The following is a 23,066-nucleotide window of genomic DNA, read 5'->3' on the forward strand; positions in this document are numbered from 1 at the left end:
AATACCTGCAGCTCAAAGAGTTGGGTAATACACAGCGAGATGAAAAAGTAATTGCACCAACTGCATTATTAACTTACATAAAAGAGAACTTAAAATAATTTCTGGCATTACCAGCTGCTTCAGCCCATTTTCCAGACTACTGCAGAGAGGCCTCACAGTAGGCTGTGAACCCCAGCCCAGTGTCCTGCCTCTTCCCAGCTCACAGGTCCTGGGTTCAGTCAGGCATCCCAAAAGGCTGCAGGTGGAGAACTGTTTTCTTCCCCTGCAGCAAACCTCAGCAAGACACCAGAAGATCTGGAGAGGCCACTCACCCATGGACAGCACTAATCAGTTTGATTCCCTCTGTTCAGTCTTGAAAGAATACTGAGCTGAGAAGGCAGCATTTTTAAAATATTTTATTTATTATATGAACTATTTACAAAATCAGCTACTACAACCACCGGCTTCCAAATTTTGGCTGAACTCTGCCAGAAATTCACCAGAGGGAACTAGGATTTAACCTGTGTCATCCACAGCTCCTGGTTTTTAAAAACATGCAACATGGCCTGGAGGTGCAGGCTGAAGCCAGGCCCTCTGCACCTCAAAGCAGCTTCAGGAAACACAGAACCTGTCTGAGATGATACCAGGATCCTGAAGATTTCTGCAGAAGGGCCTCTATTAAGTGGGAATAAACAAAAGATGAAAAGTAACGAGCCTCTGCCAGAAGTAACATACAGTATAGGTGACCAAAGCACATCGCCATTGCCATTGTTAAGGGCAGCATAAACAGTGACTGTACTGGAAAATGGTATAAAGCTAGAGGTAAGTTTAGAAACAGTGTGGTGGATCTCAGGAACATGGGACCAGCTAGGGGCCTGTAGAAACAATGGGGATGGGTTTAGTTGGCTAAGAGCACCCATCACAGTTCTGACTGCACTTGCGTTAAGAAGTCCTTGGCATCTGCACAGCTGCTGGGAAGCATGGGGTGCTGGCTGCAATGTCATGAGAAGCAGTTAGGAGCTCTTTCCAGCAGAGGAAGACTGCCCAATGTCCAGCTACCTCACCCTCAGAATAAAAAAAGTCCAGTTCAAGAGAAGAAAGGAGAAGATTCCTGAGGAAGATGTCACTGGCAGCATTGGCCCATAGCTACAAGGTGAGACTGCAAGACAAAGCTGCAATGTGGGAACAGCACCAAGCTACGCCTCCCAACAAAGAGGAGTTAAGCCGAGCACCACCACCTCCTCTCGGTCCCTGGAGGACACAGTGAAGTGGTGGCATGGAGAACACAGGAGCTGTAACTCTATGACCATGGAAGCCATATGCAGTGTAAATAAAATGGTACCATACTCTCCACCCAAAGGAGGTCAGGACCTTGCAGAACAGAGCCTGCACTAAAAAAGGGAGAACAGCCACTACTTAAGTGATCTATCAGAGAGCAACAGTGGCAACTCTCAAGCTGGCAGCCTCCCAGCACCTCGATGCCAGTGAGGGAATGAATTCACAAGGCAAAGAAATCCCCCTGAGTAGTCTCAATCTCAGCTGGCTGCTTTTTGGCACCAAAATGGCTTATTTATTTTTTTCTGTACAGAAGTAACACACCCAGCCCAAGAATGGCTAAGATGCTGCCTTAAAAACATTTTTTAGATGTAGAATGTCTTCCCCCAAATTCCCAGTCAATTCAACTAAGCTACACTGAAAAAACACAGAGTTATCTTAAAATACCCACACTGAACAGAAGTTTGCCCAGATTAGCTTGAGGGCAGCAGAAGGGGACTGAAGAGGATGCTGAGACTTTTTATCTAATACAGTGTTCTAAAATTAGCTCAGGGATGCCAGTCTGAGACTCCATTCTGGAAGAAATCCAGCAATTCCATAATCCAGTGAAAGCTTACATTGCAAGTAGTAGCAATGCAGGTTTCTCACACTTTGACTTCTGCATGTTTTTGACTCCTGACCTGAACTGTTTAAGGGACTTAAAGGGAGAACTTCAAGATCTTGAATTTTGCTTCACTGAAGAACTCATCAAGATTCCCAGATTCCCCTTTCCTTTATTTCTCTGTGAAGGACTGAATGGACTGCCAGTGACACCACACACCAATCATAAGTTTACTTCTCACGCTGGTCTACCCACTCCTCTCCCCACAAGCCAGACAATGGTGAGCGCAGGCTGTTGAGTGATCACTTGAGTGAAGTTCTAGTTAACATTTTGTGCTGGAAAGCCAGCAGCACTGAATGGAACAGGAGGAAAGGAGAGGTGAAGAAAGAAGGTAGGAATATCAGGAGGACAGAAAGCCAGCTGCTCTCCAGGCACCAGCACCCCTCTGGAAACTCTGTCTGAAATGCAGTAGCGAAAGAGAAGCCTCAGGCTGCTGCATGATAGAGGTAGAAGCCAAGACCCTGTGGGATGCTGGGGTGGAGGTACCACGTTCTGCCCAGTACCATCACCCCAACAACAAACACATCCCAGTGCACACTGTAGCTGCTTACTGACCTTTAGCTGTTACTACATAGCATATATACCCTGAAGGTGAATGTGGGATAGGCATTGGTGCTCAGCATTGAGGGATCATACTCATGCCCATACTCTCTCTCCTGAGGAAGGGAAAAGAAGTCAAGGGCATGGGACAGCTTCCTGTGCAACATCAACTGTCAGAAACATTCAGTGGAGGAGAAACTCCTCTTCCAGTTCATTTACAGAGGCTCATTACCAGCCACTGCTGGAGAAGGACGCGTCTGCTGCTGGACCCTGGCGGAGGTAGTACAAGATCACTGTCAGGGCCAGCACTTGTGCCCCGATGAGATTGTTCTCCCCTTCGGGTTACTCCCTCCAGTGGATTCTGCCCACTTTTCTCTGTGGCACGGGTGACAGCAGGATCCAGAGCAAGATGCAGAAGAACCAGAAACCCTCCTGGGTCAGGTGCTGAAAGGATGTGTCCCTATACTCTTCATGAGTCAGAGTTAAATGAGCTATTGGAGAGCATCACTGGGGGAGCTGAGCCAAGACATGGAAAGTTACTAAGGCTTCCCGTGAGCCAGGTTTCCAGCAGAGCTCCATGCTGGTCTTCCCTCTTCCTCCCAGCGTGCTACAATAAAGGCAGCTCAGCAGATCTCCTGCACCTCACTGTAACTTCTGCTTATGAACTTCATCTTTTCAAAGAAGGATGGGTGGGTGTACAGGGTGCACAGAAATCAAGTTCAGTATCTCCTTGATGAATGCACCACAGTCCTTTTGCTGTTCCACACTGAACCAAAGGGAGAATGAGGGAAAGGGAAAAGATGAGTTCTTGATGACATATTTGGGATACAGAAAGGCCACGTGACATCTTCTGGATGACAAATTCCTTTACATGGAGTCTTTGCTTTGCCTCCGTTGCCCCTGTGAAGGGAAGGAGAACAAGCAGAGGATTGAACCTGGGTCTTGCCACAAAGAGCCAGGAGGCTAAGTGATCTCCTAGAAAGGGGCAATCACAGCATGCCAAAGCCCTCACAACCCTCGCTGATAGCTAGCTGCAGCATCCTGTGCATTTCTTCATAGGAGTCATAAGTAGGGAGGCACAGCTGGTTAAAACTGTAAAACAAAAGAAAAATTCCATTCAGACTACATCTGAGAGGGGACCATCCCCACCAGCTGCTTTTAGAAGGGTTGACATGAGCGTCACACACATAACATGTTATGCACTGCTTGCCCACCGCAACTAGCTGGTGTCATTCCCAAAAGCACAATGCAGAAAGCCCTACCACCCCACGATACTTGCCAAGTGTGGGCTGTCGGCAAAGTACTGTGAGTTGGAGCCGCAATGATCTGGAAAGATGGACAGAGTGCAGCAAACCCTCCTGGGGGCAGCTGGGAGGAACCAGTTGTGAATTGCAAGAGCCTGGCCAGCTCTTCCTGTGTGAAACTGGAGACCACAGTCCAAAACCACGTCATGACCTGTTAGGAAACAGGAAAGGTAAAGCCAGATGAGTCAAGCAAATCAAGTAAGCATATAAGCAACTTCCAAGATCAGTCAATTGACCTTGCAAGCAAGTGCTCTACTAATAGCATTTTTTTTGTTTTACCAGGGTGACACACAGAGACAAGTATTACATACTTTCTTCTTATCAGTTAAGAGATGTCCCACACTACTACCTCCCACCAGTCCCTTCCCTTAAAGCAGAAAGGCTTCTGCTCTCCCCACAGAGATTTTATTTTTAGAAATACCTGCATAGGCAATGAAGTAGGTTTACAATGCAGAAGCTCATTTGCTTCTTGCAGTATGCTAATCTCTTGGTTTTTCACATCCTCTGGTACTTTCGTAGGAAGGTGGAACCATCCCAGTGTTTACAGCTAGAAGCCTGTACTCCCAATCTCTTTTCATCTTGAGTGTTTTGACAGTTTCCATTATTTTTCTAAATGAAGCTGCTACCATTCCCATACCCCTCTCACTGGGAAAGGCAGGGAGGGATAGGAACAATTACAGGGTACAAGTTTAGGCTACTACATCAGTAGCCTTTACCACAGAACTGAATTCCTAAAGCTCCATGTGGGTTGCAATCATGATCTTCAAGCATCCCTTAGAGATAGGTATATCACCGTGAATGTCTTCAATAGCAATAATTCCCACCAATTCCTCCCGATTCCCTGCTGAACTGTTCTTAATTAGCGCTTTGTTGGATTTTCTTAAAAGGAACACCTCTGCTGATTTTTACCTGCTGGTAACTGATTAAGCATCATCCCTAGTCAGCTAGGCTGAAGGAGCTCTCTAGGGAGAAACATTATTATATATAATGCATGAAGTCCTACTCCTGACCCCTGAATCTTCCAGTTTGTCCTTCTGGAGGCCTAATTTCCAACAAAGAAATCTGTTTCCAGTTTAAATTGCCTTCTGCTGTAGTTGGGATAGCTGGTTTCAGCAAGCAAGAGGGAGAAACCTGTTCACTTGCCTTCTCACGGAAGTGCCAAGATCCTCCTACCACTACAGCATGTGCCTTGAAGTCACAGACACAGATATCTCCAGTACCACACATCAGCAACTGAAACGCAAGAGACTGCAGTCAGAAAGTCAGGAGCTTGGAAAACAAGGCAACAGCTACTGTGCAAATTACAAATATTTAAAATGCTTAGAGAAGAAACATTTTGGCTTTATTCCAGATCCAGAATGTGCTTCATTTGTCAGAAAGGAGGGGAAGTAAGGGTAGAGATGCTTAGGGAGGCAGCAGTTACCTCAAGCTCATTCTCATCAAAAATAGCCAGGAGGTTCTCAGGAACTAACTCACTAAGACCTGGAAGAGAAGAGGAGAGAAGAGCAGCAAGCGCTATCCCCTGGGACATAAAGGCAGAAAGGAGTAGGGAGCAGACAGCATGTTACCTTTCAGGAAGTGGTCCACCTCCTCTCTAACCTGACTGGCCAGCCTGTACTGTGCAAGCAGATTTAGATACAAGATCTTGTTTTCATTGGTCACTGGTACTTGAGCCCCTCCTGTCACCAGTTCCACCACCTGAAAACAGAAGAACACTTGACGTGACTGTGACCAGCAGCACTCCCCAAACCTGAACTCCCAACCAGAATAAACCCAAGCAAGGACCTACTGCCCAGAGTAAGCTCAGCTTTCTGGGGCACATAGCAAAGTTCTCAGCCTCCTCTGGTACAGGCAGAAGGGGTTAAACTGTCCCACCTTCAGGAACTGCCTCCCTCACCTTCTCCAGCTGTCCTGTTTTGCTATACTTCTCTTCAGCAAAGACCAGATCCATCTCACTCACATCATTGTTCAGTATGAAACAAACTTTGGATTTATAGAATTCTGGGTCATCCGTTTCAAAATACTGTGTGAAAGAAAAAGGCAGCAGGGACATGGAGGGAAGGAAAAAAAAAAACCACAACATACACTGTTAACCAGGACTCTGGATCTGTTTCTACTACACCAATGTTCAACCTTTCCTCAGACCAATACAGGCTTCAGACAAGGCTGGGAAGCTTTACCTTGTAATGCATACGAAGTCCTATGATCTGAGCCAGGAAGGATCGGGTGAAGCGAGCTCGAACCAGTTGTTGGTAAGCACCTCCCAGAGATGATTCATAAAGACACTTTCCTACTAGACGGCCTGCAAATTCATACACTTTGAGTCGTAAATATGTGGGACGCCCTGGATTTGGATGCACCTGCAAAGAGGAAGCAAAATGAAATATCCAAGTGCTAGACAAGACTAGCACAAATAGCAAGTATGAGACCAGTTCAAGTCACGCCATCTCTCAGGCTGCCCAGGAGCTTTAGTGCAATATCCTCAAAGCTAAGCAACAGAAAAAAAAGCCTGAAGCTGCCTAGGAAGAATACAAGATGTTTCATATGCACAGGCCAGAAGCTGTACGAGAGCAGAAATGGATTCTGAAACATTCAGACCCAACAAAACCTCTAGATGCCACCTCGTCTTGCCCAGAAATCCAGCCTTCCCTGCTGACTGGCCACCCTCTGCTGTTCATCCAGCCAGTTCTTAGGCCCTTCAGTGGGTTAAGATCATTAAGAAAAGCTTTGAGAAAGGCATTGGAAGTGACTGTGCAGGCAAGCTAAAGAATGGGTAAGGTTGCACACCACTTAATAGCAACAGCATTATTTAACCATTGGCATATCAATGCACACATTTCTGTGCATTCAGCATAGGAACTGCAGACTCACCAAGGCCTGGTTGTTATCACTAAAGCGGGTAAAGAGTTGACTGGTGGTATCAAATAACGCCTTACAGATGAGCTCAAACCACTCTCTGCGTGGACCTCCCCAGTCCAGAGCTACAAGATAAAACAAGCTTGGTCATCCATGGGTCATCAGATCAAGAGTTTCATGCATGCTGCTCAGTATTACCTGACATGAGAGCTCATCGCAGTGAGCAGCTCCATAGCAAAAAAGCAGAAGACAGGGACTCCAGAACTCTAGGTTTTGCTCCTAAACCTAGTCCTAATATTTTTTCATTTGGGCCTCAGGTCCCTATGTAAAGTAGGGATTAGAATAGCACCAGCAGGATAATTCACTAACATCTGTGAGCAAGTGAAAGGGCTGGAAAGCCACAAAGGATAGACATACTAGAAGAAACCAGAATTTCAGACTAAAACAACATCACTATCATTCCTTTCACTTCTTCCTCGTATATATCACAGGATAACTCACCTTCTTCATCCTGAAAAATCACTTCGAAGTTTTTGCTCCAGTCAGAAACAGAAAAATTTCGTGTTGCTTTAAAAGACTGAAAAAAAAAAAAAAAATAGCAGCAGCCGTTACTGCTTGGCACCCTGCAACCAATAGGCAATCCTCCACATGCGATAGACAATTTAAGCAATACAAAAACCAAGAAACAGTCTAGTACTCTAAAGTATAAAAGTGAGAATTAGGAACTCCTAAGGTCTAATTCTTATTTCTCTAAAGCCACAGAAGCCAATTCCTCATTTTCTATTATGAGACACATTACCCACATAAATGCAGCTCATCTTAAAACCAGTGTGAGATCTTAGCACAGCACAGATGTATCCCTCTCAAGGCTGCAGTGCAGTATTGTTTAAAGCATTAAAATGCCTGTGGGAAGGAGCAATTTCTGCAAAGCACTCTCAGCCCACGAGTTAGATTTAAAAACAGGAACATTTCAGAGAGCAATAGAAAATAGCTTGAAGGGTTCACTGACTTCATACTTAAAGCAAGTCACGATGCAAAAAAGTAACAAAATATTTCAAGTGTCTAGAACTTCCTGTGTCCTGATTCTGGATTCCAATTAACGAAAATTTTAAAAGCTACACAGCAGTCCTCAGTCACACAGGTAGCTTTGGCTTAGCTTATCTTCAAACAGGTTAGAGCATCATGCTCCTCTGGGCTGAACACACTGGTCACATTCATTGTGCCTGTCAACCTTGGACACTAAAGCTTACAATTATTATTATGGCACTTAATTTATTGGAACACCAGTGCTCATGACAGTGCAGGAATTTCCAAAATAGTGGGGAAAAAATTGTCAGGGAAATACTGTTTAGAAGTGAATTCATTTTGTAGCAAGCTATGAACTGAAACATAACCTTGTAAACCTGCAAACTCTTACATGCAGAAAATATTCCGAAACACAGATTTACTGAGTGTAAATCAAGGGAAAGCCCAGCCATTCCTGCTTTCCCCAGAAATGTTCTTTTCCATCTTTATAAGATTACTGTTGAGACTTGTGGAAACAGTAAGTCAAGATAACTGCTTGCCCTGCGTACACAGTATTCAGAATGTCAGTTAAGAGCTGTATTATATGAATGAGTCTTTCTGAAGTTCCATTTTGGAAACACATCAGCTTAGGTCAGCATTGGCGAAGACTTAAGGACTCTATGGAATATTTTATCATCACACTGAACCACTGCTAGAAGTCTGTCAATGCAAGAATTTCATGCACGCAGCTCAGTAACATCTGACTTTACAGCTTATCTTACTGAATGGCTCTGTACCAGAAAAACAATACATAAAGACTCAGAAGCTCTAGGTTCTGCTCCCAAGTCTGGTCCAGGTAGATAGTCTCTCTCTGGGCCTCTGGTTGCAATGTAAAGTGGGAACAGAATAGGACCAGCAGATTTCCTGCTTTTACAAGCTATGTATGTATTTACCCTAGATATCTCCCAGGGCTTGATTTACTCTGCAACGAGTTCCTTAAAAATTTATCAGAGCTGAAGTTTCCTAATTACTTAAGAAATTGATCGCATCTTACCAGCTGTAGAGAAGGAACACAGCATCCCACACAATACCAAACCTGAACACAGAGGAGCTACCTTGAAATAATTTTTTAACATTTCTCCCATCTCAAGCTGCTTACTGGCATCTGCCTTGAAACAGAAGGACTAATCATTTTTAGCATGGTTGCCCTAGTACATGTCAGTTTGGATTTCTTTAGGCACTGAGCAGAAGAAAAAGGATGGAGGAAGCACTGGGCTTAAGCGAAGTGACCTATACACTCACCGACTCCAGCAGACAGTGACGGTTGACCTTTAGCGTGACCTTCAAATGGGGTCTTCTCATATGCACCTGACGTAGCTCTCGCTGAAAGAACGTCACTTTGTCCTGGAAGGTCTCCGAGCCTCCTGAGAACAGTGACAATTTGGGTCAGGCCTGAGCTGTCAACACGTGAACATCTAGAAGGCATTCCTAAGACTAAATGCACAGGTCAGCTTTACAGCCCAAGGATGAGTTTATTACAGCTTCTTGGAGACAGAACTCTAAAGGCAGTTTGCAGTTAGCCTTGCTGACATTCAGATACTCATAGGTGTGCTTTCAAAGAGCCTGACAGAAAAGCCAAACTGAAAAGGAATAGCTGGCACGATGAAATACATTCACTGGAAACACCAACCAGAACAGAACATGAGACACCAGGAATCAGAGTTCTCATCAGAGGTCAGTCAGTGTTGAAAATCTTCATTCCCTGGGGAAACCAGCAGACTCAAGTGCTAACTTCCTGACAACTGTACCCACCTCACCACCTCTTTACCTATGTTTTTATGCAGAGAGCGAATGAAAGTGGCTGCCAAGATGTTCCTCTTCTTGCAGCTGAGCTCCACAGGAGGTTGGATCCCATCATCCACCACCAGTGTCAGTAATTTGTGCACAGGGTCAGGACCAAGGTATGAAAACTAGCAGCAAAAAGATGCAAGAAAGGGTAAACCCATCATGCAAAAGGCACAGTGTGTTCAGCAGACAGAGCAACACCACCTGCGCCCTAAGACCTTCTCTGCTCACCCATGCAGATGCAGTTAACAGGAATACTATTTCAGGCATCCAGACTCCAGTTAGGAGGTTACTTCAAACTTTGCATCCTAGCCTAGGGGTTTCAGTGGACACAGTCACAGCATTTTAGCAAGGTTATGAGAAAAATAAGAGAAATGCAAAAGGATCCAAGATTTTTGCCTAGCATTGGGACAAAAGGCAGGGAGAAGTGATACAACTAGCTCCTATTCATAAATATTATCAGAATTTAGGCACTGAGGGGAAATTCCAGAGTTGAATTTTACGCAACAAAATGTTGCTTCTCTCCAAAAGGAAAAATCAGACTGTCATTCACAAGGTCCACAAGCTAACAATATGGAGGTGCAGTGACAGCTACAGGGAAAGAGGCTCACCTTTGTGCCAGGACATACTCTAAAGGTGAAAAGGCGCCACGGAATGATCTTCAGGTAGAATTCTTTCACTGAGAATTGCTGAGTAATCACAAGGAAAAGAAAATGTTAAAGGTCACATCTGTTAAGGGTTGTTCCTGAAACACATGAGGCACAGAACAGATCCATAAAGCCAGACCTCCCTCCAACCCCAGGGACAGGGTTCTGCAACATTTGGTGACATCTTCTGGCACAATAATAAAAACCTTTAGAACTGTACAGAACCGTAAGCAACTTCTAAGACTTTACTGTGTGCATTCACGACACATGTAGGATCGCAGCATGACACAGATTTTACAGCAGTAAGCCACTGTGTTCAGTAGAACATCACCAGTCTGGTTGGAAGGTAATGTTAAGTACACTTGAGAGGCCGAATTCAGGACAAGTTTGTAATGCATTGACAAAAACGTTTTGGAAAAAGTCACATTAACAGAATCATTGCTACTACTCCCTAATTTTCACAACCATTTCAAACAACTTTTAAAAAGCACTTGCAATTGCTAAATCCAGGAGATTTGCAGTAATTTCTTCTCAGTCTATTTCTGCCAGAACAAATAACTACTAACTGTGGAACTGTCACCTTCTGGAGAACAAGCTAGGATGAAATTTTAGCATCTTTAGACAAAACACAAAACCATTTCCCACACAAGCCTGTTCTAGCTGCAATGACTGGAAAAAATGACTAGCAACATTTCTCCAGAAACAAAGAAAATATGCACAGCAACCCCTTAAAGAAATAACAGCATAGTTATCTACTGTACAGGACAGATACTCTAGGTATATATAGAGATATCTAGGGATACAATTACACAAGCATCAGAATCACATTAACAACTTTGGCAACTGAAGGGAACCTGCAACAGTACCCACTTGTGGTGATCTCCTTTACCAGGTAATGCAACAGAAAATAGTACAAAAGTCCAGAACAAGGATGAAAGGATACTGAGCTCACAAGGACCCAGCACTCATTCCCACAGTCAGTTCTTAGAGCTGCATGCAGCAGAGATTTATAAATCCCTCCATCTTATAACTGTTTCATAGCCCTCTTTCTCTGTCAGGAAAGAAATTCCTGGATTAGTCTTTCTTTTTGATATTTATCACTGCATTTTTCAGAATGTATTCAGATTGGTAGATTAACAAAGTGAATTTAAATTTATTGGAAGATTTAGTGTAATTTTCTTTCTAGGTTCCCTGAATGCTCATAGGCAATAAGTTGTTTCTGTTAACATATTCTTACTGTAAGAGAATCCTCAGTTTCTCTTGACTTGCTTGAATCCTGTTTCTTCTACTTCTACATTTACCCTTTGTACTCTGACCATTTTTTTCCCTTTTCTTTTCCCTGAAACATTCAAGAAACAGGACAAAGACATAAAATCTGGGAATCTCTAAGTTCCAATCTACAGGTATCAGAAACTGAGAAACGGAATTGCAGGTCTGACCTGACCAGAGCAAAGGAAAGGCAAACAGAGTATCTATTGAACCGTCAGGCAGAAAATTCCCAGTAGGCTTTGGATCAGACCTAGAAAGACCCATGGAGTCCTAAAACTTCAAGGAGCATTTTAACATTATTCTCAGTCAGGAGCTCCACATTTGCTGTCTAGCCTTAAGCAAACCTTTTTTAACCAAGTCTGAGGCACCTAAATCTGGAGCTAAGATAAAGGGCACAAGGAAGGTCTTCAGTTGCAGTGTATTTTAAACATGCACTCAAGAGTAGTAACTTTGTGCTATCTACCTTAGGTGACACATAGCAGTACACTTTTTTAGGTTTCTTCACTTTCTCAGGGGTTTGGCTGTCAGAGGGAGAATCTTCATCTTCATCCTCAGTTGCAGTAGAAGGACGACGCTGGGAGGAGGTCAGGTGCATTGGAAGTTGCCACTGAGTGTTGGTATAACTAGGAGCATCGTAAAGGTAGGCTTCAAAGTAAATACCGACACCTGAGGTGGACACATTGTGTTCTACAATGTTCTGTTCATTCTCTGAGGGAAACAGATATAAGGGAGTTGTGTAAATCTTAATGGAGACCAGAATCAAAAAGTAAAGAATCCACAGACCACCACCAAATTAGTTACTATGATTTTAAAGAAAAGGCTACACAACCAAAGGAAAACCTGGTGAAGTAAAACTCTGATAAAGAGAACCTGGGAGTGGGATGCAAAGATTTCAAGACAGCAGTTTGTCTGTCTTGGCTTCAGGCAGTGACTGGTTGAAGAAAAAAGGAAAAAGGCATACAGAACCTCTCTCTCAGAGAACCAGCCTGAAGGCATAGCCACTTGACAGCTACATTGCAGACTGGCTCACTCCTGAAGAAATCAGGTATTATAAAATTGTAAAAAAGCACATAGGTTACATGCAGTGTTCTTCATCCATGTAGCTTAGCATACAATACATGACTGGCTCACTTCCAGTATGGCTCCGATGCCAAGAACTAGCAAGGAATAAAAATTGCCTAATTTCAGAAGTTAACCTCCTGAGACAGGGGGAAAAACACACCTGCTTTTATCTGCTGATGGAACAGAGATTATCAGCCTTCAGAAATTTCCCTTGTCAGCAGCAAATTCATCTACCTTAGCATTTTTAAATGAATAGGCATTGCTTAAACAATTAAGCATGGCTAGTCCAGGGAAGCCACATTTAGCCCTGCTACAAAAGAGCAAAAAAGACTGTGCAAAGCATCTTGTAAGACGACACCTGGAGAATGAATACTGAGTAGTTCTTGACTCACCACTTAGAACAATGATGTCAAAATCACCATTGCTAATGGGCTTGTTCTGGTAGGAGATGCAGGCATGGAAACAACCCCTACAGTGCAAGGTGAATCGGAAGAACACCTTGCAAGTCTGCCGATTGGACACCACAGACTTCTCAAACACAACATCGGAGCTCTCTTCTTCTTGAGGACCCAGCTAAACAGAAAATGAATTAATGAAGGGGACTCATATTATTATATATATTATATTATATATTTTATATATATAATTTTATATATATAATATTATATATATATATTCAGGCTCACCTGAATTCAAGCAAGGGATGAGGTTGCACTCACCTCATAGATGGAGAGGCTGTAATTGTGCTCATCTATCAGGGACACAGAATTGCTGGTGGGATTGTCATACTCATCTCTGGGAACTATCTGCAGAGTGTGCTGCTGCCCACAAGTCAGCACCAGAGTGGAGAAATGGCAGACAATTTTGGTTTTGGAGGGAACCACCATCCCTGAAGCAGACAACAACAGTTTAGAGTCAAACAAATTCCACAGTGAAGCTACAAAAAGCAAATAAAAACTAGGGGCACATTGCCCTCAAAAATTAATCAAATCTAAGCACATTCTATGCCCCTACATTCAAAAAACAAAGTATCTGAGCACTGAAGTACATGCTGTGGTGCACAGGGTTTGCCTTGGGTCAGAAACTTAATACTGATAAAAGCAAACCCAGTTACTAGCCCTCTAAAGAATGATTTTTCCACCATTCTAACCTTCAGCTCAAGAACTTGCTCCCACAGCACATACAAAGTACAACTCAGATGACATGCAAGGAAACCTGCAAAGTCAGTTTACCAAACAAACTTTAGCCTGAAGGGTATGTAAGTTAAGTCTGAGCTTCTTCTTTCTGTAGGGGTATCTTAGCAAGCTTTGTATCTATTCACAATGCAGTGGAATAGAAGTACTTTCCATGAACATGTACATGAAATATAAAAGATGCCAACTGGGGTCAGAAAACAAAAGTAGAAGGAAACAAATTTATAACTGATAAAAAGGAAATGTCTTTAAAGAAGTCTATAATTAAAGGTATCAACTGCTCCAGGACCCTAAAGGAATAGAGTATTTAAAAGAGGAGGAGTCGAATCAGCATTTCCCATTCAATAACTCAATACTTTCAAAAAAGGCATTTTCTTACTACTAGGTGGATCACAAAGAAGTTACTGCAAAATGGAGAACAAGACACAAGTGGTTAGGGAGCTTAAGCAGCACTAACGACTTATTCTGTAAGGCAGTTGCTATTTTGCCACGTACTGGTAGTCACAAGTATGGTTTAGTCATGGGTCTACTGCTGGGATCTACACATGGCAAGAGGAAAATGGTTAAGGGTAACCCTTTCCCTGTCACCTACCTATTTTAGCTGGAAACACATTTACCTAACTGCCTCCAATACCTCCAAAACCTCCAAATCTACTTTGAATCATTAGAGGGCCACTTAGACCTTACCTGGCTGGAACACCTTGTAATAGGGGCTGTAGGCCACATTCAAACCACCAAGTTTTACAGTGATCTCATATCTCCCAGCCCTGCGCACAGTGAAGGCCACTTTCACCACATTGGAATTAGGCTCCTGGAGAACTTCCTGGGTTACAGGAATATCAATTTCTAGCTCCACATGGCAGATGTGAACTCGCAGCTCCACAGGCCGGCGAGCAGGGAAGGGTTGCCCATTTTTATAGAATAACTGCATGGGAAATGGAGAAGTCCAGGTCAGCAAAATTATGCAGTGCACAGAGGAAGAGAAAGCGAGTCGCCTTGGGGAAACAAGGGCAAGAACCCCAGCTCGGCAAAGGAAACAAAATTAACAGCCCGCTCTGTCACATAGGCTGTGTTCTCTGAAGCAAACAGGGCACAAATGGGCATTGAACAGCCTCATTCTCTTTTGTGCTGGGGTTCAAATGAGTGCCCTGGAAAGAACATGCCTCTAGCCATTTCTTCTCTGCACTGTTCGTGCAATACCAGAGCAGAAACCAAGAGAACCCACTAGCAAAAGGAAAAAAGCAAAGCCACATCCTTTCAGAGAAACAAGCAGATCTTGTCCGTTTGTACAGCTAAGCGCTGGAAAAGCTCTCACCAATTTGTTACAGAAAACAGTGTGGAGAAGATGCTGACCTAAGGAGCTGACCCAGTCTGTACCGTTAAGAAGCATCAGCATGAAAACATGTTAGATAAAAATCACAGGCAGCTCAATCACAGAAGTGATCTGCCGGACAATTTCAGAAGGTAACATACCTCAATCAGTACTTCCTTACAAGGAAAGAATTACACTTTGAAACCCTATGTGCATGGCTCTTCAAGAGCTGGTAGCTTGTGGGCCAGATCCTGCCTGCCATCTGCAATCAGCCCGCAGTCAGCAAAAGGTTACTATTATTCCCTGTTTCTAAATGAGGGAGGGCATGGGGCCTGAAGTAGTATGTATTTTGACTGCCAGTGAGAGAAACCACTGCATGCAACAGCTACTGTTAATGAATAAAGGGCTAAACAAATGGGAGACAAGCATGAAGTGGAAAGGCACATTGCTGGAGCTGTCATGAGAGTCAGCAAGGTGAAGGGAATAAATTTAAACAGCAGGAACAGAACAAGCCCCTTTCCCCTCAGATTTTTCACTGCCTGCCCTGGAGCTAGAACTCCTCACTTGCCCTCAAGCACATGGGTTTCCCTCACCTTCCTGAGAGGGATGGGCATGGCAACCTAGCTGAACATTTCTTCTTATTTTGATACTCTTCTGGGTGGGGAAATTGGGGCAGAAAGGTGGGCACGAGCCCAGCAAAACCTGTTCAAACTTTCTCCACGTAGCTCCAAACTCCCAGTGTTCAGGCACCTCACCCATCTTATTTGTATACTTGTCCCATTGCCCTAGACTTGGCCTTTTGGGACTGGACAGAAAAAGAGTCCTTGGCAGGCTTTTCCAGGTCAGACAGAATAACATTCAGTTTTGGAGGAATAGGGAGCCACCATGAAGCTTCACAGCTCTTGCGTTGGTAAAATGCCCACTCCCACACTCCCAACCTCAGCTGCACAACCAAAAGATAGCACCAAGTCTGTTTAAGGCAAGGCCCGGCCCACTCACTTCCCAGTAAAGGAAGCAGTAGATAGGACAAGCCTCATCTCCTCTGGCTCCTCAGAGGATTCTAAAGAGAGGGAGATAAGATTTTAAGGAGTGCAAACCTCAGATATGCACTTACAGAATTCTGCAACAGAGTTGCAGGGGGCAGAAGACATAAACAGATAGCTTTCCTACTCCTAAATTACATCCAGCTTGTCCCCAACAAAAAATATTTGAAGAGCCCATCCCTAACTCAGAACTCTGTTCCTGCCCCCAAAACCGCATGGAAACAGAAATATTCCCTTACATGCACTCGGAAGGCCATGCTATGGCCCACCTCATAGGGGTCCTTCCAATCCCAGGAGATTTTGCAGGACCGGGGATCCAGGTAGTTGCCTCGCACGTAGTCATAAATAGTTCGCTCCCCTCGGCGTTCCCGGTCCTCATGCTGAAGGAAGCTGACTATACGTGCGGCAAGCTCAAAGAGGAACTTAATCGTGAAGAAGAAGGCTACCACAGATATCGTGATCCCACCTGCAGCAAGGAGAGAGCAGAGTGTGGTTGCAGCAGCATGGCTGAGTCAGGTACCAAAATCCCCTCTGCATCAGCCCAAGATACCTTTCATTAATGATATTCTACTCAACCGCAAATTAGGTGTTTAAGGCAGAAGCTATTGTATGAACATTTATGATTATGCTAAAAGGTTAGAGAATAACAAGTCCCTTAAAACTCTGCAAATGACTGCAAACAGAGGAAATAGGTAAAGGTGGTACAGAGTCTTGGGTATGCCTAGCAGATATCCCAACAGAAGCATGGAATACCCCTTCAGTTGTAAATTAGAACTACAGAGATTCCTTTAAGGGAAACAGTCATATAACCACACAACCCCTGCACATCACATTAAGGCTGTCTTAAGAAGCATCACAGAGACAACCCTGCACTAGTTCTCAAAAGAAAAAGTAACAGGATGTCTTAGGAATGAGGTCAATGAAAGAACTTTAGTAACAAGAAGAAAGGTGGAGAGGCAAGACTGCCAGGTGGAGGGCAGAGTGTGGGGTGAACAGTAACTTCATGTTTGTTAGGTAGACTGATTAAGATGAAAGCAGAGGCCTTCAAGAAACCCTTCTAAAGCCTATGGAGAGATCAACAAATACAGTGGCAACCTTTCCTTCACTTACCAATAATGTAAAACATCAGGTCCCTTCGGTGAGACACACAGCCGAGGATCACAGCTGCATCTATAACACAAAATAGGCCAAGTCCAGTCTAATGACTCTTCCTCACACACATTGGCCAAAATTTAATCTATGATTACTCAGACAAATACCTATCGATCATCTATCTTCCTCTCCAAGGACATCCCTAAAGCATTATTCCACGAGACTGTGAAATACGCAAACAGCACAGCATGCTACAAGGAATAGTTCTCCATCACAGATTGCCATTCAGATTCAGGGACCTATAAGAAGGACAACATGTTATCCTCAAAAAACAGTGAGAGCAGGCTCTGGGTACTGCAAGAAGGAGCTAATTTTTGCAGGATCACCAACTTTGACAGCAGAGGCCAAAAGCCACTCATCCAAAAAATCTCACACCTACTTGCTTCTGCAAGTCACAAAGTTAACTTCTAGTCTGCCATGAAAGCACATCACAGAGCCACCATTAAAATGGACAGAAGCTGACCCTCAACCAGCAACCTTAGAAAAAGCTATGGAATAAAAGGGTTGCAAAGAAGACAATCCCCATTTGTTCAGAACAAACAAAATCCTTCTAGGGCAGAACTGAATCAATTTTTTGCATTGTAACTGTACTACGTAAATTATGAATCCAACTGGAAAACAGTCCATCTGTATTTTCCTACTCACTTCTGCAAAGTGAAGTCTCTCCATTGAAACTCTCGGTGATCAACACACAAGCTAAAACCTTGGTTTTATACACTATTAAGATTACAGCAATTTTTAGAGACACCAATCTAGAATCAAGCTCTCACCAAGGGGACTGCTAAACAAACATGTAGTAAAAAGACCACACCCAGAACAACAACATGTTTAGTTGCTAAGACATAGCTGACAGATGGAACAAAAGCAGCAGCAAGGAACATGTGTGACAATCAGACAAACAATTTGGCATACTCTAATGCATACAATATAGCTTGCCATGTCACCATTCAGTTAGTGAGAAGCTACATTGTGCATTCAAGCTGTTTTTTCTTTTTTTTAAACAAACACAAAAGGGGAGTTATTCATCTGTCATCTCAACAGCGGCAGCAATGGACATCAGCACGCAGAAAGTTTAAATGAGGTACTCCCCACCAACAATAGCCATAACTTTCCAGACCAGCAAATCCCCTTTGCTGGCCCCCAGACATTCCATCCCTCCAATCAAATCGCAATCACATACCTTTATACAAGTGCCCACGTTCTAAAAGCCAAAAGGGGGTACCTATTCTTCAGCATCCTTTCTCTTTGTGCCCAACACTGGGTCAGCAAGAAGAGGCCATAGAGAAGCCATTCACAGAAAGAGAAACTTCTAGACCTTGCATCACAGCGTGACTGCTGAAAGGTGAGGACCTGAGCACAGCAATTTCCTCCTCTTTGTGGAAAAGGGTTGTCCTGCAATGCTGCTTCCTGTAGCCTGTCGTTCGTTAGCTTCCCTGGAAAAAGAAAAAAAGGAGAGCAAAAAGTTCGATCTCTCCACTGTTGTGGACAAATCTAGCAAGTAGAAACACGTGAGAGGTGTAAGATGCAAGAGTATCACTATACATCAAATCCATAGGATAGGTGCTATAAAGGTATTGCTGTTGACAAGGTGCTAGGCTTCACCATATCCTCAACCTCCACCTGTCACAATCTCATTTCATTATGCGACCCCTTGAAACTAGCAGGTTCAAGACGGAACAAAACACATCCTGCCTCCATAGGTTTCATCCAGCTCATGGGTTTCATGGAGCAGCTAAGAACCTGGGTGCTATTCATGAGGAGAGCTAAGGATCAGGTACCACTACAAGCCTTCACAACCCACAAAACGTCATGTACTATTCTCAAACTGATTTTGCCCAGATCTAGAGGGCTATTTATAATCAAGTCTAAAACAAACCAAAACAAAAAAAATATTTGAAAGTTCTTGGACCCCAAAGTAAACTAGATAATTTTTTTTTGCTGCTGTTGTTTTAGGTGTTCAGGAAAACAGTATCCTCATAAGGCATTTCAGTTTCAGCAGCACTATCCACCAAATTAGAGTTTAGTGTCAGGATTGAGATAAAAAAATAAACATCTAAGAGCAAGGATTGATGCAGCCCACAAAACCAAGGACGTACGCCAGAAAAAAAGCCACAGAGCCTACACAGTCGCTATCCACTCATTCAGAACACAGATTATATAAAGGAGTGAGAATGAAATGAACAGACCCAGGCTCACCACAGCAGCTGTCTGTAAAGACAGTCACCTCTTCTGCTGATCTAAGTGATGTACTCCTCCTGCCTGCCATACCACCACCTCAGCTGCCACTTCCTCCTTACTCCCCCCTCATCTACCTTCCTCTTCAGATGTCTCTTCTTTTCTTCCATCCCAATAATCACACAGATCTGGCTGCCTTTGCACACTTCCACTAAGCTTTCTAACACATATGAAAACCAACAGGTAACTGCAGAGCTCTTTGACTGCGCTGCAGAAGCAGACAGACTCTCACTGTCTTTTCCTCCTCCACATCTCAAGGAAAATCCCACCCACTCAGCTATTTTCTTCTTTCCTCTGCTTGAGTGAACAGTGTTGCAGTCCCCAGGGCATAAGTTCTCATTTTCCTCCTAGATGAAGCTTCAGGTTTCTAAACTCATATCTCTGTGTATTAAGAATTACAGACCTAGCAATTTCCTTGATGTTTTAGTTCTTTCACAGTACATACCCAAGATGTGCTACAAATGCCTGGTTGAAACTCTGCACCAGCTCGGCCTGGCTGCGGAAGGTATGTGGTGGCTCCTCACACAGCTGAAGAATTTCACAGAAACTTATCAATGTTTGGGAATCTATGAGATCTCCCTCCAGCATCTTACAGAACCAGTCTCTTCATGTCACCAAAAAAACATCAACACAAAACTTGCCCTGTGGGTTCACCTACCCAAGCTATTTCTGCCTCAGTCCATAACTCCTCTCCTTCTGTAAAGCATACCACAAGCCACAGAGCCTCTCTCTTGACAGTACAAAACAGAAAGAGTCATCATTTCAACTATAAGGGTTTTTAAGTCAATTGAAGCCTGAGTCTCTTGATCTGGGTTGCAGAATTTCAGAGCTTGGTGGACACAGGGAATTGGTTATCTTCCTCAATCAGCACAGCAACTTCTCATTTTATTACCTCTACATGAAATGGTAAACAAGACACCAAGTCAGGGGGCCACAAGAGATGAAGTGGCTGTCATAGAATCAACTTCCCTCTAGTATACACGCTGCCAGAAGCTTTAAGGATGCTCTTAGAGCCGGGATACATTGGGGTAAAGAACCTAGTTGCGAGTAGCTGGTATCCAAGATATGTTGCCACTCATCAGAATGCAGATCTAAATTAAAATAGTAACTGTGCTAAGAACTGCCAGCTAACAATCTGGGAAACAAATTCTGAAAATCAGCAATATAATGTGCCATTGTAGATAGGCTGGAAAAAATGCTGAATTGTCCGACAGGTCTTAGTGATCTTGATCCAAGGACAGAGCAAGCAATGGTCTCCTGCCATCTGCAGGGAAAATGGGGATTTGGAAAGCTTCACCTTGGTTTGACTCAAGGAGAATTACTGGCATAATTGGGATAGACAGCATGGAATCATAAAATAAACTATATTATTGCCATTGCTTCTCTCAAGCCAGCAAGGAAAGGAAGGCCAGTAATGGGAATACATTATGTTTATATTACTGCTGCTGTGAAGCCAGAGGAATACAGTGCAAAGCTCCAGAAGGAAGCACAAGTGTAGCTGCACATACAAAACAATCAATAACACAGTAATGGCACATTCATGTAGCTACAGGTACAAAGCAAGCTGGGGGAATGCTATACAGAACTGATTTACTGAGGTCCTAGGAAATCTGTTGTGCCTCTTGTTTTTTTTGATGCACTGATAAATTTAACTTTCTTTCTTCTCTCCCCTGACAAGTTCCAAAATTTAGAAGAAAGATGGGTTTAAAACCTTTCTGCAGATTGGTAGTACCTCATCCAGCCAAGATGAGAGAACCCTTCTTTTCTGTGCAGAACATCCTCTCCATCCATGTGCACAAACGTCCACCATCAATGGCACGTGCATCTCATGCCACACACAAGATGATAATTCTCTTTTGAGTGAAAAGGCACAGTATTTTCTCACACCAAGTAAAGCATGCACAAACTAACAAACAGGAATGCCCATGGGAACCTAACTTTAAAATACACAGAAGACCGAAGAGTCAGCGCAAAAGGCACTGAGCAGGCTCTCAGCTGTCAAGGACAAAAGCCACATCAATGGCCAGTGTCCATACAAAGCAGTCATTCTCTCATCAGGGCTGGAATGTCATATGCATTTACACACAAGCCAAATAAAATAGTGGCAACAGGAAAAAAAAAAATATGGGAGACTTTTGCCAACTGCCTAAGTCTACAGGCTTTTCATCGCAACTGAACCACCAGCAGGGCTGTCAGCTCCTCCCGTCCTCCTCAAACACAGCAAACCAGCCAGATAGCAACTTTCGGGCCAGTCTCATCTTCACACCAGATCTGCTTCCCAAGCCAGAACAACATTCAGACACACTTGCCACCCTACACGCCTGTGGGGACAGTAAATCACCCCCTTTTCCTCAATAATTTCCTTCACTCAAACCACTTGGGTCACTTAAGCAGCGTGAGTGAAGCTCTGCCAATTGTGTTTCCTCAGCCAACAATTAAGTCTGATACAATCACCCAGGTGAAAAGGTCAGTCATGGTTCTCCTAACAAACTCAGTTCTCCTTTCGGTCTAATTTTCTTCCTCATTGTCAGAGCCTCAGTCACAGCTGTACTGAGGCCAGCACTTCAGGAAAAGCCTCCTGCATAGTACCTCATTGGCCACATAGCTGTTTTTTCTGACCAGCACACCAGATAAAACCAGTTGTATTTGGAAGAGCTACAAGTTCTCACTAATCCCATTAGAAAGATAACAGGAAGGTCTCTCTCTCACCCTTCCCTGCACAGGGCACTGGAAACCAAGTGCCCAGGACTAGCGTGAAAACTTGGACAATGTTTCCTTACACGTGCAGAAAAGATATTTTGGATCAGACTATACCATTATGGCTGCAGAAAGCACAACTGAAATTACGCTCCCTTGCTAGGATTTCAGGTCACACTGTTGGCAAGATCTACAGATAATGACATCCCACTGCTTTTCACAAAGAAGTTCACGAGCTAGAGCACAGCAAAGCTAACATCACACTTCAAAACATGTCAGCCCAGCAAGCATAAGAAAGTGGGCTGAAGACCTCAGCGACCTCGTAGCTCCACAAAGCAGAAAAGAAGGGGGAAGGAGGGCGACCGGTGTGTGGGTTCCCCCTCCAGCCCCCACCAGCTGTGGCTCGGCGGGGCCACCAAGCCCCGCGGCCTTTCCACAGGTGCCAGCCCCGCAACCCCCGCGACGTGCCACCCATACAGCGACAGCACCGTGCAAAGGGCACGGCGCAACCAACAGCGAAAGCTAGAGGCCGCCGCGCCTCCCGCCGCGGGCAGGCAGGGCCGGCCCTTCCCGCTCACCGGGAGCACCGGCCCCGCCCGCTCCCGCCACGGCCCTTCCGGGGCAGCCCCCACCGCTGACAGAACGGGGATTCCCACCGCGGTAGCCCTGGGCGTGCCGGGGCAGCGGCGGGGCGGCTGCCAGCACGGGCGCCCCGAGCCGGTGGCGGGGCTGCCCGCGCCCCTCCCGCTGCCACCCGCGGCCGGGCCGAACCACCACCTGGGAGGGGGGACGCCCAAGCACCGCGGGGCGGCCGGGCTGCGGCTCCCTCACCCCGGGAGCCCGCCCTCCCCCTCTCCCAAGGAGCCGTTACCGAGGGCTGCAACAGCCGCAATGTCCGGCCCGCTCCCGCGCGCGAGCAGCGCGGACTCCCGCTGCCCCGTGCCGGCGGCCGGAAGTGACGGCACTCCTGGGCCGTCCCGGAGAGGCGGGG

The 23,066-nt window shown here is 44.6% G+C and overlaps 1 protein-coding gene across 4 annotated transcripts; it reads right to left on the reverse strand.

Annotated features, from left to right (window-relative positions):
• Nucleotides 1–379: 379 nt before the first annotated feature.
• AREL1 (apoptosis resistant E3 ubiquitin protein ligase 1) lies at nucleotides 380–23,032 on the reverse strand. 4 transcript variants are annotated; one of them, XM_074824735.1, is made up of 21 exons: nucleotides 22,947–23,032; nucleotides 18,324–18,576; nucleotides 17,251–17,382; nucleotides 17,102–17,161; nucleotides 16,231–16,457; nucleotides 14,324–14,561; nucleotides 13,163–13,332; nucleotides 12,836–13,016; nucleotides 11,845–12,089; nucleotides 10,077–10,154; nucleotides 9,449–9,590; nucleotides 8,923–9,044; nucleotides 7,117–7,192; nucleotides 6,631–6,740; nucleotides 5,940–6,119; nucleotides 5,657–5,782; nucleotides 5,328–5,457; nucleotides 5,183–5,241; nucleotides 4,903–4,992; nucleotides 3,735–3,910; nucleotides 380–3,547 (listed from the first exon to the last, which is right to left on the reverse strand). In XM_074824735.1, exons 4-21 carry the CDS (start codon nucleotides 17,115–17,117, stop codon nucleotides 3,445–3,447), a joined length of 2,469 nt encoding a protein of 822 aa, XP_074680836.1. In that variant the 5' UTR covers nucleotides 17,118–17,161; nucleotides 17,251–17,382; nucleotides 18,324–18,576; nucleotides 22,947–23,032; the 3' UTR covers nucleotides 380–3,444. The 4 variants fall into 4 exon arrangements, 3 of the variants coding, with proteins under 3 accessions (XP_074680836.1, XP_074680837.1, XP_074680838.1); XM_074824736.1 differs by lacking the exon at nucleotides 17,251–17,382; XR_012623303.1 differs by lacking the exons at nucleotides 380–3,547; nucleotides 5,183–5,241 and having other exon boundaries at nucleotides 3,773–3,910.
• Between the last annotated feature and the right edge of the window lie 34 nt (nucleotides 23,033–23,066).

Source organism: Strix aluco, chromosome 4 (genome assembly GCF_031877795.1).
Source record: "Strix aluco isolate bStrAlu1 chromosome 4, bStrAlu1.hap1, whole genome shotgun sequence".
Classification (NCBI taxonomy): domain Eukaryota; kingdom Metazoa; phylum Chordata; class Aves; order Strigiformes; family Strigidae; genus Strix; species Strix aluco.